The sequence below is a fragment of the Carassius carassius genome, chromosome 20 (assembly GCF_963082965.1).
Source record: "Carassius carassius chromosome 20, fCarCar2.1, whole genome shotgun sequence".
NCBI classification, from domain to species: Eukaryota; Metazoa; Chordata; class Actinopteri; order Cypriniformes; family Cyprinidae; genus Carassius; species Carassius carassius.
In genome coordinates, this window is record NC_081774.1 from 4,484,384 (window position 1) to 4,502,325 (window position 17,942).

General features: G+C 36.6%; 1 protein-coding gene across 9 annotated transcripts in view; it reads left to right on the forward strand.

Moving 5' to 3' along the window:
• Nucleotides 1-17,942, forward strand: part of pfkpb (phosphofructokinase, platelet b) — a 29,095-nt gene that overhangs the window by 7,138 nt on the left and 4,015 nt on the right. Inside the window, exons 2-18 of one of the 9 annotated variants that reach the window (XM_059501256.1) lie at nucleotides 1,822-1,895; nucleotides 2,219-2,296; nucleotides 3,292-3,481; nucleotides 3,573-3,738; nucleotides 3,949-3,993; nucleotides 4,079-4,187; nucleotides 5,219-5,314; nucleotides 6,174-6,266; nucleotides 6,365-6,490; nucleotides 7,113-7,177; nucleotides 7,315-7,384; nucleotides 8,103-8,249; nucleotides 9,297-9,367; nucleotides 9,462-9,549; nucleotides 10,591-10,743; nucleotides 15,040-15,192; nucleotides 16,875-17,039. In XM_059501256.1, the coding sequence (XP_059357239.1) occupies nucleotides 1,822-1,895; nucleotides 2,219-2,296; nucleotides 3,292-3,481; nucleotides 3,573-3,738; nucleotides 3,949-3,993; nucleotides 4,079-4,187; nucleotides 5,219-5,314; nucleotides 6,174-6,266; nucleotides 6,365-6,490; nucleotides 7,113-7,177; nucleotides 7,315-7,384; nucleotides 8,103-8,249; nucleotides 9,297-9,367; nucleotides 9,462-9,549; nucleotides 10,591-10,743; nucleotides 15,040-15,192; nucleotides 16,875-17,039 (1,889 nt within the window). Of the gene's footprint in view, nucleotides 1-1,821; nucleotides 1,896-2,218; nucleotides 2,297-3,291; nucleotides 3,482-3,572; nucleotides 3,739-3,948; nucleotides 3,994-4,078; nucleotides 4,188-5,218; nucleotides 5,315-5,391; nucleotides 5,488-6,173; nucleotides 6,267-6,364; nucleotides 6,491-7,112; nucleotides 7,178-7,314; nucleotides 7,385-8,102; nucleotides 8,250-9,296; nucleotides 9,368-9,461; nucleotides 9,550-10,590; nucleotides 10,744-15,039; nucleotides 15,193-16,874; nucleotides 17,040-17,942 lie in introns of all 9 variants that reach the window. The other 8 variants (XM_059501255.1, XM_059501257.1, XM_059501260.1 and 5 more) reach the window with 8 other exon arrangements.

Sequence of the window (17,942 nt, forward strand, 5' to 3'; positions counted from 1 at the left end):
CACCGATGACCCTCCAGAGTCAGGGCTAGTCACCGATGACCCTCCAGAGTCAGGGCTAGTCACCGATGACCCTCCAGAGTCAGGGCTAGTCACCGATGACCCTCCAGAGTCAGGGCTAGTCACCGATGACCCTCCAGAGTCAGGGCTAGTCACCGATGACCCTCCAGAGTCAGGGCTAGTCACCGATGACCCTCCAGAGTCAGGGCTAGTCACCGATGACCCTCCAGAGTCAGGGCTAGTCACCGATGACCCTCCAGAGTCAGGGCTAGTCACCGATGACCTTCCAGAGTCAGGGCTAGTCACCGATGACCTTCCAGAGTCAGGGCTAGTCATTGATGACCCTCCAGAGTCGAGTCGGGTTCCAGATGACCCTCCAGAGTCAAGGCTAGTCACTGTTAACCCTCCAGAGTCAGGGCTAGTCACCGCTGATGCTCCAGAGTTAGGGCTAGTCACCGTTGACCTTTCAGAGTCAAGTCAAGTCACCTTTGACCTTTCAGAGCCGAGTCAAGTCACCGGTGATCTTCAAGGACTGAGTCAAGTCACCGGTGATCTCCAAGGACTGAGTCAAGTCACCATTGATCTTCATGAGCAAATGCAAGTCACCAATGATCTTCATGAGCAGTGTCAGGCCAGCACCGATCTTCTGGAGTCCAGTAGAGACACCATGGAATTACCAGAATCTCGTCCTCCCGTTGATCCGGCCGCACGGAAGTGGTGGGCTTCTGATCCGCCCTGGGGGCTTTGTGCATCGACCACAGGGATGTGGTGGTCTTCTGCTCCGCCCTGGGGGGCTTCCGCTCTGACCACACGGACATGGTGGTCTTCTGCTCCGCCCTGGGGGGCTTCCGCTCTGACCACACGGACATGGTGGTCTTCCGCTCCGCCCTGGGGGGCGCTTGCCCTGACTACACGGTTGTGGTGGTCTTCCGCTCCGCCCTGGAGGGCTCTGGCCTTGACCACAAGGGTGTGGTGGTCTTCTGCTCCGCCCTGGGGGGCTTCATGTTGTTTTTTCCTTTGGTTTTTGTGTTAATGTCTGTCCCTGTTCCTTTCTGTCAGTCTGGCCCTCCGTCCCTCCCCCTGAGCCTCCTCCTGTCCTCCTCCCTCCTGGTCTTTCTGTGTTGTGTTTACATTCTGGTGCCTGTTCCCCATGTTTTTCTTTTCTGGCCCTCCGTCCCTCCCCCTGAGCCTCCACCTGTCCACCTCCCTCCTGGTCTCTGTTTTGTGTCTGTCTTGGAGCGTCTGGGAGCCGCTCCGTAGAAGGGGGGTACTGTCACAGTGTCTGGGTTGTGTTCCCTGGGGTTCCACTAGGTGTCCTCAGTTCCCACGGTGTTTATCATATTATCACTTCCTGTCTCCTTATTTGGTCACCTTCCTCCTTGTTTAGTTAATTGATTGTTCCCCACCTGTCTCCTGTTTCCCCATTATCCTTTTGTGTATATAACCCGGTCTGTCTTAGTATGTGGGACGGAGTCGTTGTTTAATGTCCGATAGTTATTCATGTCCGTCGCTTCTTGCCTTGCTTTGCCTTGTCTTCGTGTCTTGTTTATGTTCGATATTCTGGTTTTGACCCTGCCTGGACTGTTTACCCCTTTGGTTTACCCTTTAATAAATGACTTACCTGCAATTGGTTCTATCTCCGTGCCTCATTGGATCCCTGCCGTGACAGTCAGGTCATGGCAATAACGAACATACTGATCAGAGCCCACTTTCATATTTTAACTTCTCAAATGTATGTGCTTATAGATGATATTTACACTGTTTGATGCCTTAAAATTTAAGAATCACCAGTCTTTCTCTCCCTTTCTGTATTTTGTCATGAAGGTATGAATGCTGCTGTGAGGGCAGTGGTCAGAATGGGAATCTACGTGGGAGCAAAAGTTTTTTTCATCCATGAGGTGATTTTTCATATTTTTAATTCTCAGGTCTACATCTTTAGAAACCCATAATAATAAAATAATGCATTTTATTTACAAGAATCTTCCACAGCATCCAATTACACCTTAAAAGCACTATATAATAAAGAAAAAATAACCATTTTAATTTAATTTTCTGAAATTTATTCAGAACATTGAAATCTGACAAGCAGCATTGTTTTTGTGGATCTCAAGGGTCATGCATGAAAGCCTGTGACAGATGAAAGGTTTCCATTCTGTGGTTGCCTTGGTAAAACTGAATTCAGTTGTTTATAATGATGTTATAATCAATGGTTCGCTCTCAGGGCTACCAGGGCATGGTGGATGGAGGTGACAACATCAAAGAGGCATCATGGGAAAGTGTTTCCAGTATGTTACAAGTGGTAAGCAGTTTGCTATATTAAAGTCTCTTAAGCTTAAATATCACACAAAAATGAGCAAACATAGAGAAAACATATTGCAGGGGTTGTTGCAGAGAGCTGCATAATTCTCAGTAGAAGTCACGATTCTCCTATAGTTCTGAAGGAAAAACATTAGATAAATCAAAACATTTAACTAGAGGTTCTGACAAAAAGTGAATTGCTTCAGACTAATTAAAATATTAATTGATTTAACATAATCAATAATAAAAAAATCTGCTGAATGAATAATTCAAAGACTCACTCATAAAGGCTGCATTTGTTAGTGAATGAATCTGTTTTTGAACAAATCGTTTGCATGAATGATTCAATGACAATTTTTTAACAGTCAATTGTCGCCACCTACTGGTTTTAGGATGTTGTGGTACAATTATTACTTAAAGAGCTAATTCACCCCAAAATGTAAATTTGCTGTTAATTTTCTCACCCTCAGGCTATCCAAGATGTAGGTGACTTTTTTATTTCAGTAGAACAGTACAGAAGATTTTTAGCTGAAACTGTGGTCCTTGGTGATTAATAAAATGCAATTCAGCAGCTACCTGTTTTTGAGAAAGCACATCAAAGAACACACAAAACGAATACCCATGGCTCCTGACAATATATTGAGGTCTTATGAAGCGAAACGATCAGTCTGTGCAAGGATCTAAAAACTATTTACTACATTATTACCTGTCATCAAATTCTCAGTAAACAGGCAAATACGTTTTTTTCCCCCGCAAACTGATTCTTTCAGTCAGTTTGTTTCAATGACCTGGTTCAGTTCACTTGTTTATGTAATCACGCAATAAGCATTACATTATTAGCGCACTCAATAATTATGTCAAATGTGTGTATGTTAAAGCATCAAATTACAAAAAAAGATATTTATATATTTTATTTCTACTTTCATATTTTGACCAAAATGAAAACTATTATTTATTACATATAAACTGTATTTTCTTTCTACTGTGTGTGTGCAGGGTGGCACTGTGATAGGCAGCGCCCGCTGTAAGGATTTTCGTACCCATGAGGGCCGTTTGCGTGCTGCTCTGAACTTGGTGCAGCGTGGCATCACTAACTTGTGTGTGATTGGTGGAGATGGCAGTTTGACCGGGGCTAATCTCTTCAGGGAGGAGTGGAGTGGACTCTTGGATGAACTTGTCCAATCATGTATTAGAGTGGGAGGGGCTTATACATGGGATGAGAAGTTGTAATCTGTAACTGTAATGAATAGCATAATATTTTGTCGTATTTCTCCCAGGTCAAATCAGTGAAGAGGCTTCCCAAACTCATTCTGCGTTGCATATCGTTGGGATGGTGGGCTCTATTGACAATGATTTCTGCGGGACAGATATGACCATTGGCACTGACTCAGCACTGCACAGGATCATAGAAGTGGTGGACGCTATAATGACCACGGCACAAAGGTACTGTATATACCAAAAATGACAATATACAGAAAATTCTAGTTATTAGATATTAAAATCAGCATATTTTGGTGGGCATTAGATACATTTTCAATCATGATTATTCTAACATTTTGACTAGTAGTGTAAATGCATTTTGAATATCAAATACAAAGTTTGTCATTAAAGATAAGTTGATTTTTTTTTTTATTCATTATTGTGTGTTTTTAGCCATCAAAGGACCTTTGTGCTGGAGGTCATGGGAAGACACTGTGGGTAAGACCCTTGACTAGAAACACTCAAAGAGAAACATGCATATACTTAAAAATCAGCATTAAACCATGTGTGTATGTGTGTGTAGGTATCTAGCATTAGTCAGTGCTCTTGCATGTGGAGCTGACTGGGTGCTGATTCCAGAAATGCCTCCCAAAGATGGCTGGGAGGAACAGATGTGTCATAAACTATCAGAGGTAACACACACACACTCACACACATAAACATGCACACAAAAGCCTACAGCTGTTCTCAAACAAACTCAGATATAGAGGTTATAACCTAATTACATTATAAAAATATTTCACAATATATTGGTTTTTACAGTATTTTTAAGTAAATAAATTCAAATATAGAGGTCATAACCTAATTACATTATTCAGATAAGTGACATTACTCTAGTTGTTTTTAAAATCAGTAAACAGCTATTTACAGTTGCAGTGTAGCATGAACTAACATCACATCAGTGTTTTAACTATTTGCTTTATATTGTGCACGGAGCCTTGCAACAGAAGAAGCTGAGGAAGTAATTAGCATATATTGGTTTTATTCAAAGCAACTTACAAATGAGGAGCTACACATACAATTTGTCATCAGTGGCAGCAATATTTGTGGGATTTGAAGTGTAAGCTAGATTCACACACAAGTTAAAGCTGAAATGTAGAGAAAAAGAAAACTATATGAGAGAATTATATGAGAGGGAATTTTATATCTACACACACAAACTCTTTGTGCACTGATTTACAGTCTCTTTTAGTAGCAAAACAAACATTTTATTAAATTATATTTAATAAACGTTAGATAAATGTTAGATAACATTTTATTATCTTAATGAATTTAATAACAAATAAACAAATGTTGTTAAGATTTGATTGGATTTTTAGTTTAATTTATAACTTAAGTTTGATGCTGTCACTAATTGATTTCTTTATTGTTCTTGTGGCAGAAAAATGCTTCTCTTTTCAACTGAATTATGTAATCTGGTATTTAGAAAGTTTAATAGCTTACAGCTTCATTGCAGTTAACTAGCTTGTAATGTAGTAAACTTTTTTTTTTAAAGAATAGCTTGACAATACTACTCAAAATTAAAAATAGCTTGTGGTTTGGCTAGCATCAGTCTCCCAAGCTGCCATGCACATGTATATGAACACAATCACACAACACACTCCTGCATACATACCAGTGCACACACACACCTCGTTTCGGTCCTCCAGTGTTTGTCCAGCAGAGCCGTTTGCGAGGTTCTCGTCTTAATATAATCATAGTGGCTGAGGGAGCCACAGGCAGACACAGAAACCCCATCAGCTCTTATGCAGTGAAGGATGTGAGTATCTTCTCCCTGTTTTCACCAGTGTGTATGTGTGTATGGATGTGTGTCTGCATGCTTTTTTTCCCTTGTAGAATCGTGCTGATAAGAAACGGCTTAATATCATCATAGTCGCTGAAGGTGCAATAGACCAAAACAACAAGCCCATAACCACAGAACTTATAAAGGACGTGAGTAATACACAGCTACAGTCCATACAGCACATTTCTCTTACACTTAACAAATGAAAACGAGTTTTAGATTTGAGTTTTTGTAGAGATTGTATTTTTGTGTAAATGTGTGAGTTTCCATATTGTACTTTCCCTTCATTTACTGGACTGGTTGTAGCAGTTGTGAGCAGCATGTTATTATTATTATTATTATTTTTTTTTTAAGTTTCTCTTACAGCAGTTAGGTCTGTGGTTATGTTTGCTGAGCTTGCCTTTAATATCCCCCTTAGAAATATAGCTTTTTTATGCATGCGTGTTTTTAATTTGGGGTTGGGCTTCTATGTTCAGTCCAAAATTAATAATAAATCCATCTACACTACCTTTTTTCTTTTTATTCTCATTTGTTTTTCATAAATCAATACTTTTATTTAGCTAGGATGCTTTAAATTGAACAAAAATGATAGTAAAGACATTTATATTGTTACAGAAAAGAAAAATATTTCACAATATAACTGTTTTTACTGTATTTTTAATTAAATAAATTCAGCATAAGTGACTTAAAAGAAATTACATAATCGTCCCGACCCCAAACTTTTCTACAGTAGTGTATATCTGCCATTCATCTTTTAATTTCACGATCTTGCTGGATCTGTTTGAGAAACATCTGTATTTGATTTGAAGTGAAGATTGTGTGTTGACTACTGCAGCTGGTGGTGCGCTGTTTGGGGTTTGACACGCGGGTCACCATTCTGGGTCACGTCCAAAGAGGAGGAACACCCTCTGCCTTTGACCGGATTTTGGTATGGTCCTGGCTGAATAAATCACAACTTTAATTGATTGAATTGAAAAAAAAAACCTTAGACATGGTGTACTCAGTCTCTTCCCTTTTCCTCCGTAGGCGAGTCGTATGGGTGTAGAAGCCGTGCTGGCCCTGTTAGAAGCGTCTCCTGGTACTCCAGCATGTGTGGTGTCTCTGTGTGGGAACCAGGCTGTCAGGCTCCCTCTGATGGAGTGCGTTCAGATGGTGAGAAAGGAACTCAGCTAATGGCAGTCTTTTGGGTTTTAATGTTTATAGTGAAGCTCATTAGTCTTGGAGCCTGGCCTAGTGGTTAGTTCACATGAGTTCTTGTTTCCTGTCATCTTTACACATCTGAATCAGTAAGAGAAGTTAGAAAAAAAAAAAGTTATTTCAGAGAATTGTCTCTATGAAGTAAAACATATAACACATATTAGCAATTGGAACAATTTCATAAATCTAGCCCGTGCAAATATTTATGTTTATGTATGTCCTATACATGTTTGGGTATATGTGTCATGTACATGTTTATCCATCCCAAAACTGGTCAACACGTTTATATCAAGTGTGTATGTGTGTATTTATAAAATGATGACAAAAATATATAGTGGTGGCCAAATTTATTTAGAACACTTACCCATAAAACAAACTATTGCTGGAACTACCTGCAACATTGAAAATGATGGACTGGCCCCCTCAATGCCTGGACCTCAACCCCATCAAGCAAATTTGGAGCGATTTGCAAAATAAACTGGACAGATCTATTGTACATTCAAAAGAAATTTGCAGAAGGCATGGGATAACAATAGTGTTGACCTTCTCAGGAAAAATATTGTTTGTCATCTTGCAGACACAGGAGGTTCAGAAGGCCATGGATGAAAAGCGATTTGAAGAAGCTGTAAAACTGCGCGGGAGGTAAACCACAAAAATCATCATTTTACAGAGTAGATGTCAATGCCAAAAGTAAAACAGTTCTTCTTAGTTTTTGTGCCTTTAACCCAACAGAAAATGTCTGAATGATTTTTTGGAACCATTTTCTTTGTAAATTTTAGAAGTTTCGAAAACAACCTGAACACTTACAAGCTCCTGTCCCATCGCAAAATGAATGCTGAACTTCCACGTGTAAGTGATAAATTTGACTTTCATCTTATTATTATTAATAATATTGTAAATAACATATCTCCTCTGACTCAGCCTATTTCTGTGACACTGACAGCTGATTATGTTTATTTCTTTTCTTTTGCGGGGATGGATCACAGGAAGGACGTGTATGTACATGGAATTTACAAATAGAATAGAGTAGAAAAGAATGGAAGAACTGAATGCTTTTTCATCTGATAGATACCTGAAGTTCCTTTTACTATTTTTTCCTTAGTGAGCATTTGATTGATTTGTTCAAGTACAAAATATACTATATATTTTTCTCAAGTATAACAAATAATAATATATTGTTTTATTTCAGTGAAAGGTAAGATTGTGATTTTTTTTTTAAATGAAAGATCAAAGGGATAAACAATGTAGATTTAGTTTCATAGCATTCTTTCCTGATATTTACCTTTGTGAGTGTAGGAAGAAAGACTGAATCATCTTTGTACACAGTCATGATGTTTTCTGCAGTAATTTACTCACAGTCACTCAAATGCAGCTTAATCCAGGATTTTGTTCTGTGTTTCTGTTGTGTAGCAGATTATACTCCAAATCGTTCTGCTCTATTAACCTTTGAGGTCATGTGACCTATTCGGAGACACAGGCCTGACTTCATGAATGAGAGGACTCATGGGATTGATTGTGTGTTTAGATGTGTTTATGTTGTGTGATAATGCACTCTTCTCTTCTCTAGAGCTCATTTAACGTGGCTGTGTTGAATGTTGGCGCTCCTGCAGCTGGCATGAATGCAGCCGTGCGTTCGGCCGTCAGGGTCGGGATCACCGAAGGCCACACTGTGTTTGCTGTTAGTGATGGATTTGAAGGCTTCTCTAAGGGACAGGTAATGCAACTCAAACTAACAGACCATTATGTTTAATTGGTGTTTTGTTAACTATGTGCATTTTTATGTTGATGATGTTTCGTCATTTATATTTGCCACTTTTCAAATACTTTTTTTATTTAGATACTAATAGATTATAATAGTTTTTTATCTTCTTCTCCCAGACACAGACTTTCAATTTTAAATCAGCAATATCCATTATAATTTTTTTTTTTTAAGTATGATATTCCAAAATGAAGAGTGAATTATATAAAATGTATATGAAATATTGCAGTGTTGTGGCATTATCTCCATCACAACCAACAACATTACCTCTAATAAAAGTTTTTGGAAAATCAAGGTAATATCAGCATAATCAAAACTTTTGGTAAATATCACTTGAGAACAGAATAGATTATTTTTTTAGATTTTAGATTATTATAATCACTGTCATTTGTTGTGCAAAATTTCCAATCAAGTTATAATTTAATTTTGTCAAATTATGCAAAAAGTTAGCCAAATTAGCCCTAGCAAGATTAAGGAATCTGATGTTTTATTCTAAAATTGTGTAAAATATTTAACTGTCAAATGCAATATATGATTTAAGATGTGGTGGAAATGCCATTCAATTTTGACAAATAATTTTGCAAAGAATCTGGTGGCATCTCCAGTCTGTGAAACACTACAAGTCTGCATATGGATGTGTGTATGTAAATCAATCCCTTCCCAAATGAGATAAAGAGTCATGATTGCAGTAAGCCCATTATTCCATCCCACAATCCCCTGCTGCACTGTGCTCAGTGCCATAATTAACCTAGTGTAGCATTACAGATCTGTTCGATACTACTTTATTCTTTCAGAGAAAATGCTGCTAATGACGATAATGCATGGTTGCCATTTAAATGCATGTTTGAGGCATTTTATTGCTTATTTGGACAATTATTTAGTCACCAATTATATGTGTCACCAGCCATTTCGCAAAGCTTCTGTTGCTTTGTGTAACAGATAAAGAAATACAGGAATTAAAGCAAATGTCCATTCCATATGTGCTCCTCCTTTTTATCTCAGATAAAAGAATTCAAGTGGGGTGATGTTGGGGGCTGGACAGGCCAGGGCGGGTCCCTGCTAGGGACAAAAAGGTAAGATTATATTTCTAAGGGCCTATTGTCAATAAAAAAACACTGGTATGCATGTATAGGATTTGTTTCTGGTATCCTGAAATATCATTTTCAGAACTCTCCCAGCAAAACACATTGATAAAATTGCAGAACAGATGAGGATTCACAACATCAACGCTTTACTGGTTATTGGAGGTTTTGAGGTATGTAATGTAATATTTACGGTATCTAAATAAAATATGCTTTAAAGTAAAACATTTTTGTAACATATTTTGTTTCATATCAATCAGTTAATAAGATTTCGATTCCATGAAATTGAAGTTTCTAATAAAAAAATATGTTGAGTCAACTCCAACTCCTCATTTTTGTTAGGATGACATAATGTTTGTTTAAAAAAATATTTTTATCATATCTGTTATATAAAATAGTTATTTACAGGTGAAAAACAACAAATTTATGTTTTTTTTTATCCCAACATGAGACAAAATATCACATTGTTTTGGATTATATGTTTATTTATTTAAAAATAAATAATTTAAAGTAAAATCTAACTGTAGATAAAAACTTCACAACATACACTACTATTCAAAAATTGGGGTCAGTAAGATTTTTTTATGAAGAAATTTATTATTTTATTTGACAAGAGTACATTAAATTGATCAAAAGTGACAGTAACAATAATGTTTCAAAGATTTCAAAACAAATGTTATTCTAAAAAGAATAGGCTAACATTTTTTTTATTTTTTTTAACTATCTTTAAACATCCCAAGACACATTTTTGATTATTACCAATGCTGACTTTGAGTACACAATCAGCAGAGAGAGTGATTTCTGAAGGATCAAGTGACACTGAAGACTGGAGTAATGATGCTGGAAATTCAACTTTGTTTCACAGTAATACATTTTATTTAAAAATAAATTCAAGATATTAAATTCAAGTAGAAAACAGTTATTTTAAATTGTAATAATATATCACAATATTACGTTTTTTACTGTATTTATCAAATAAATGCATCCTTGGTGACCATAAAAGACTAAATTTATAAAAAAAAAAAAAATCTTGAACTGTAGTGTAAAACATCTTAAAGTGCCAGAATACACACAGTAAGTAAAAATTCTGCATTAATACTTACAGTATCTTCCTACCTACAGTATCATAGTGGGCATGGCTCTCTTCCCCTCCCTTTTCTTAACATTACCTATAATTCTGGCCAGTGACCCATAAGTCCTTGCTGTGACCGCAGGCATATTTGGGGCTGTTGGAGCTGCAAGCAGCTCGTTCCAAACACGCAGAGCTTTGTGTTCCAATGGTGATGGTCCCAGCCACTGTGTCCAACAATATCCCCGGCTCAGACCTGAGTATCGGGGCAGACACAGCCCTCAACGCCATCACGGACGTAAGACAGCACACACTCATGTCAGAGAGTGTGTGTGTGTGTGTGTAGGGGGTGGTGGGCATGTGTATCTGTTTGTCGAGAGCACTGTTCTGTCAGTGAGATACACTGACCCACATGGAAAAAACCTATATAAACATATATGTTTCAATATAGGTTTTGATATAGGTTTTTAATATATGTGACATATATAAAATTGGCCGTTTTCCTATATTATATGTACATATATGTACATATATGGACACATATATATATATGTACGCATATATGTACACATATATGTACACATATATATATATATATATATATATATATATATATACACATATATGTACATATATGCACACATATATTTACACATATATGTACACATATATATGTGCATACATATACCTAAATAGGTACATATATGCATGTATATATGCACCTATATGTTCACCTATAATAGTAAAATTAAAAACCATAGCTGCTAGGCAACATAAATAAAAGTCCAAAACGTAGAAATGTACATTATTTATTTACTCAAGATCAATCAAATAGTACAAAACAAAAAATATGAGCTAGGCATCATGTATGACAGTCAAAAATGAGATATGAGCTACAAAATGACCAGATCCTGCCATTAGCTATATAGAAGACATATCTTGTATGTATAGGGCTCATATGTGGATATGAAGAAGCAATACAGGAGACCTATATTTCCTGTATATGCACATATATGCACCTCAATTTTGCCTATATGTGGCATATATACGCATATATGCAGTATATATACGGCATTTATGCAGCATATATGCAGTATATATATATATATACGCATATATGCAGCATATATGTAGCATATATCTATTATCATATATGTGCATATATGCAGCATATATGTGCATATACACTGCATATAGGTTTCATATATGCGCATATATCCACATATAGGTTCTTTCCATGTGGGGAAAGGTCAGGGCTGATGATTGCCAACCTCCCAGACAGGAAACACATGTCAGACTAAAAATACTTGAATGTTAAACAACACTTTCTGGGTTGCATCATATTTTTAGATACAATGCAAAGCATAGAAAGTGTGGTGGAGTGGTGTTTAGTGAGAAGAGGTAGATTTCTGTTTGCTAGGGTGAGGTAGAGCTGCATTTTTAGTTTAAGCAGAGCTGCATTTGGAGGGTGAGACAGAGCTGTTTAACGGGTAAACTTGTGCTTGGTCGTATTAAGTATGTTTACATGTACATAGATTACACATTTACAATAATTTATCTGTCTGACTATGCAAACACACTCTTAAAATTAAAGGTTCTTTTATTGGCATCTAAAATTCATGGAACCTTTCCATGGCACTAAAGGTTATTTATAGTGGAAAAAGTTGTTTAGATTTTTTAAATGTTCTTCACAGTAAGAAAAAATGGTTCTTTTGATAGATTTTTTGCTTTAGGGAACCCAAAATGGGTCTTCTGTAACATGGTTGCGAAAAGCCCACTTCGAAACCAACAAAGCCAACGAATATGTTGTTAGGGTTTCATTTTTAGGCTGGTCTGTCAGTACTTGTCAATGTCAAAATGATTGAAATGGGCAATCAAATCAAAGAAGGCAGCACAACACTTCAGTTGTAACAATGAAAGAGTGTGTTTTGTAAGTATCTAAACATTTACTATTTGACAACTGTTTTAAACTCAGTAACAGTAATATCCAGTGATGCAAAATACTTGACTTTTTCTTCAGATTTCATTGTTTGTATATATATATATATATATATATAAAAGGCTATCATATTTATTTAATTCATAAATTTATGTGCCGAGACAAGAAACATTAATAAAGCCATAGTGGCATAGTGTATGTGTGCATATTTTAAAATAAAAATATTATTTGCTAATAATTCAGATTGATTGCAATGAATTCTAGTTATTCTACTGTTTTTCCTATTCTTTTTCTTAATTCCCTTTAAATTAATTAAATTATTAAAAATAATTATTTAAATAAAAAGATCATGACTTATTTGGTTTGGCCCATCCCAATGCTAAAGACTGGTTATGGCTTATATTAATACTGGAATAGTTAAATACATTTTGTGCATCTCTTCTGTCTTTAAGATCATGCACACAATATTGAGACCTATTGTAAAAACCAATAAACATGCATATGCATATATGGATTTATCAATATATATATATATATATATATATTAGTGGTGGCCGTTATCGGCGTTAACGTGATGCGTTAACGTGAGACTCTTATCGGGTGATAAAATAAATATCGCCGTTAATCTATTCTCAAAGTTGGGTTGGGAGCTGGGTCTATACTAAGCAAGCTATGATGACTTTCACCTTGATATTTTATATAACCCACTGGCTGAGGCCAGCCTAAAAAGATGCTCAGGACAGTTGACGGGCCACTGCTGCGCAACGTTACGAAAGCTTATCTTTTTCACGTTGTTTTAAGCCTTACTGCTTGTCGATTTAAACATTAAAGCATCCAAACACAAGACGCGGAAAAGCTGAACAGTAGCTGGTTACTCGCGCGCTGTATTCGGTGCGCACGAGAGAGAGAGAGAGAGACGCGTATCACGGACAGCGACACTGAACCGAGCTCTCTTCTGCGAAGTTCTCCTTGAAGTCCCTTCTGCACCTGAACGAACAAATACAAATCGCAGTTTGAACAAACAAAAAGATGTGAAAGAGCCCAATTCAGTACTCGCGGTGTTCTGGTGTTCAGGGCTCACGCAGAGAAAGGCGTCTCAAAACACTTGAACATCGAATTTGCTTATTTTTGCTCTTGTGCCGACAAATACATACAAAAAATTTCAAAATATCCACCTTGGGAATTATGCTCGAAAAAACTGCCAGTTATTTCTTAAGTGAAAGTAAACAGTTGAGGAAAAAAATGGGATGTGTATTATATTGGATGTGTTCATCGTCTCTTAAAGTGACCACGCCTAATTTAGCTACTGACTGCTGTAATGTTAATCCAAGAAAATGAAAATCACTCACTGCTCTTGATAGAATTACTTTGTAGTTTTAACAGTCAAACCAAAAAATATTCATATATATATATATATATATATATATATATATATATATATATATATATATATATATATATATATATATATACATATATATATACTTGCATACTTAGTGGGTTAGTAGGTTGTCTCACAGGTAGAGCTTTGTATTGTAGTATGAAGTAGAGGTGCATTTGGCAGGATGAGATATCAGTGTGTGATGGTGAGGTTGGGGATCAGTGCAGCCTGATTGAATCAGTGTGTCTGGAGACGAACGCATGTGGTCACACAGCACAACCTGTCGCCCAGTCTCACACTTAACTCTGTAACTGTGTTTTGTGTGTGTTTATATTGCAGGCCTGGTCCAACACAATGTGTTTATCATCACTACAGCACAATCACCCTGAGATCCAAATTATAATAACAATAATAATTATTACATTGCATTTTAAGTTTGATTATATTGCATGTGATGTGAAAAAATTATCATTTAATTTATACAATTGTTAGATTTATTATTAAAATATTGTAACATGAATTTATTATTAATCTTTTTCCTTTTGAGCTCGGTTCTGTTATTTCCAATATCATATATATCTGATATATGTCTGTGTGTGTGTGTGTGTGTGTGTGTGTGTTAATTAAAGAGCATTGGGAATTGAGTTCAAAAGTATTTGACAGTAAATAACATCACTAACAACTAAAACCATTTGATCGCTAATGTAACATATTTATGTTGTTGTAAAACAACTTTTCTTTTTGGGGTTTCTGCAGTAATAAATAATAACATGCTTTAGTTCTTAATGCTCAATAACATTATAATGTCTATGTACAGCATTTGTGTCAAACTGATGATTTCTTGCATTAATATTTCAGTTAGAATGCATGCAATGTATTCTGTCCATAGACATTAAGTTGTTACTAACAAATCAAATCAGATGTAAGTGCAACTAACTGCATGCTGTTTTGGGCCAGGCCTGATGTCTTGTTTGTTTCTGTCTGCATGCGTGTGTTTTGTTGTGCTGTTTAGGGTCTGGTTGTGCAGGTGTGTTCAGTCGGTCACACTTTTCTTGGCTTTCTGCTATCTAAATAACTTCCCTCCATCACCATTTAGCTAATGCCATGCCCACGTCACGAGTTGGAGCTCCATCTGTTGGTCAAATATATGTTGGTCTTGATCAGACAGGAAACACTTTTACCCCTCAAGACAATCAGAAAGGACAGCATATTCCATCCTATTTAGTGTACACTAGTAAGTGAGCAGTCATCCTAATGCATGTGCACTGCTGCAGGCCTTTGAGAGTTTGCTGCAGCTGGTCGATGCCCGCAGCAGGTATGAGGAGTTCTGCGTGCCCATGTGCATGCTGCCCGCAACCATCAGTAATAATGTGTCCGGCACTGACCTCAGCATTGGCGCTGACACCTCCCTCAATGCCATAGTGGAGGTAAGACACACCACCCTCAGCCAGAAGGACAGATGTTACGATAGTGATCAGCACAGCGGAAATGGAAAGAGAGAATTTGTCAGGCTGTATCTTTAAAGGTCATTTTTGGCTAAAGAAATAGTTGAACAAAAAATGAAAATTTACTGAAAATGTATTTACTCTCAGGCTATCTAAGATATAGATGAGTTTGTTTGTTCATCAGAACAGATTTGGAGAAATTTAGCATTACATCACTTGCTCACCAATGGATCCTCTGCAGTGAATGGCTGCCACCAGAATGAGTCTAAACAGCTGATAAAAGCATCACAGTAATGCACAAGTAATCCACATGTCCAACAGTTATTGTAATGTTTTTATCAGCTGTTTGGACTCTCATTTTGACGGCACCCATTCACTGCAGAGCATCCACTGGTGAGCAAGTAATTATATGCAAAATTTCTCCAAATGTTTTCTGATGAACAAACAAACTCTTGGAATGGCCTGAAGGTGAGTACATTTTTAGGAAATATTCAGTTTTGGGTGAACTATTCCTTGGAGACAATATTCTTGTATTTCATCCTGACACCTACTGTTTTGGGTTGACACAAAAATCACACACAGAAAAAAACATACATGCTTATCAGTACCATAACTTCTCGATTTCAAAGACATTTTTGACATGCAAAATTTATTCCGAGATGAAGTGAACAATGGTAGGTGGTTTACTGTGATAAAGTGAAGTGTTCGGCTGGACATGTGATTGGCTTTTAGGTACAGTAAAATGAGAAATGTTACTTTAAATGCATTTTTTTTTGTAATAATAAAAAAATTTATTATATATAATATATAAATTATTTATATATATATATATATATATATATATATATATATACATTTTTTTTTTTTACAATTGAATCAACACCTTTACATTTTTACAATCATACATGGTTATGAGGAATGCATACAGAATATTTTTCCAGGTTTCTTTTATTTTAATTTTTTTTCCGTCCTCACATAAATATCTGCCCATGAAATATTAAGCTTTAGATGCAAGTTACATTATCTGAGGTTAAGTAACATAGAAAACCATTTTTGTCCACTACAGGAAAGATTTCTATGCTGATCTGAAGCATTTGTATATTTTCTTAAATTTGCATGGCAAACATTTATTATCCCAAAAAAGGAACTGCGGCTAAACATTTATGAGTTGAAACCACATGCATGTTCTCTGTTGTTGTGAACTATATAGTGCCTTGTGTTTGCATGTGATGGCTTGCACACAGGTCCAAAATTAACACCCAACTAATGCCAACTGTGAGTAAAAAGTGCAACATTATACAATGTTTAAGCTGAGTTAATAATAGTTTGAGTAATTCCTGAACTCACTCTATAACCTTTGTGACAAAAATCTGCTAAAACACAAAATCCACAGTTGAAATGTTACATAATATGTATTAAATGATTTGATAAAATATCATTTATTGGACATGAAATATGATTGAATCCAAAATGTTTTCTATGTTTTTTGTATTTACCCATCATTGGCCAGTTAATTTTGGACCATGCTTTATGCTTGTGTTATACTTCAGTAGTATTCTGTATGTCTATGTTTATGTGTCAGAACTGTACTGGCTTGTTCATGTGCATGAGTGTGATAATAACAGATATGTTTCATTCTTTAACTATAAAAACATGTGTGTCAGACATGTGATCGTATAAAGCAGTCAGCCAGCGGAACCAAGCATCGCGTGTTCATCATTGAGACGATGGGTGGTTACTGTGGTTACCTGGCAACAGTGGGCGGGCTGGCGTCTGGAGCAGATGCAGCCTACATCTATGAAGAGCCATTTGACATCCGAGACCTGCAGGTGAGAGACACAGTTCTTCCCTAATATATATATATATATATATATATATATATATATATATATATATATATACATACATACAGGTACTTCTCAATAAATTAGAATGTCATGGAAAAGTTCAACTCAAATTGTGAAACTCATGTATTAAATAAATTCAATGCACACAGACTGAAGTAGTCTAAGACTTTGCTTCTTTTAATTGTGATGATTTTGGCTCACATTTAACAAAAACCCTCAACAATCTCAACAAATTAGAATATTATGACATGCCAATCAGCTAATCAACTCATAACACCTGCAAAGGTTTCCTGAGCCTTCAAAATGTTCCCTGACAATCACTGACACCCTTCACATGGTACAAAAATGTTTTGCCAATAAGCTGGCTGTTCACAGAGTGCTTTATCCAAGCATGTTAACAGAAAGTTGACTGGAAGGAAAAAGTATGGAAGAAAAAGATACACAACTAACCGAGAGAACTGCAGCCTTATGAGGATTGTCAAGCAAACTGGATTCAAGAATTTTAGAGAATTTCACAAGGAATGGACTGAGGCTGGCGTCAAGGTATCAAGAGCCACCACACACAGACGTGTCAAGTAATTTGGTAAGTTGTTGTATTCCACTTGTTAAGCCACTCCTGAACCACAGACAACGTCAGAGGTGTCTTACCTGGGCTAAGGAGAAGAAGAACTGGACTGTTGCCCAGTGGTCCAAAGTCCTCTTTTCAGATGAGAGCAAGTTTTGTATTTCATTTGGAAACCAGGGTCCTAGAGACTGGAGGAAGGGTGGAGAAGCTTGTCCAGTGTTGCTTGAAGTCCAGTGTTCAGTTTCCACAGTCTGATGATTTGGGGTGTAATGTCATCTGCTGGTGTTGGTCCATTGTGTTTTTTGAAAATCAAAGTCACT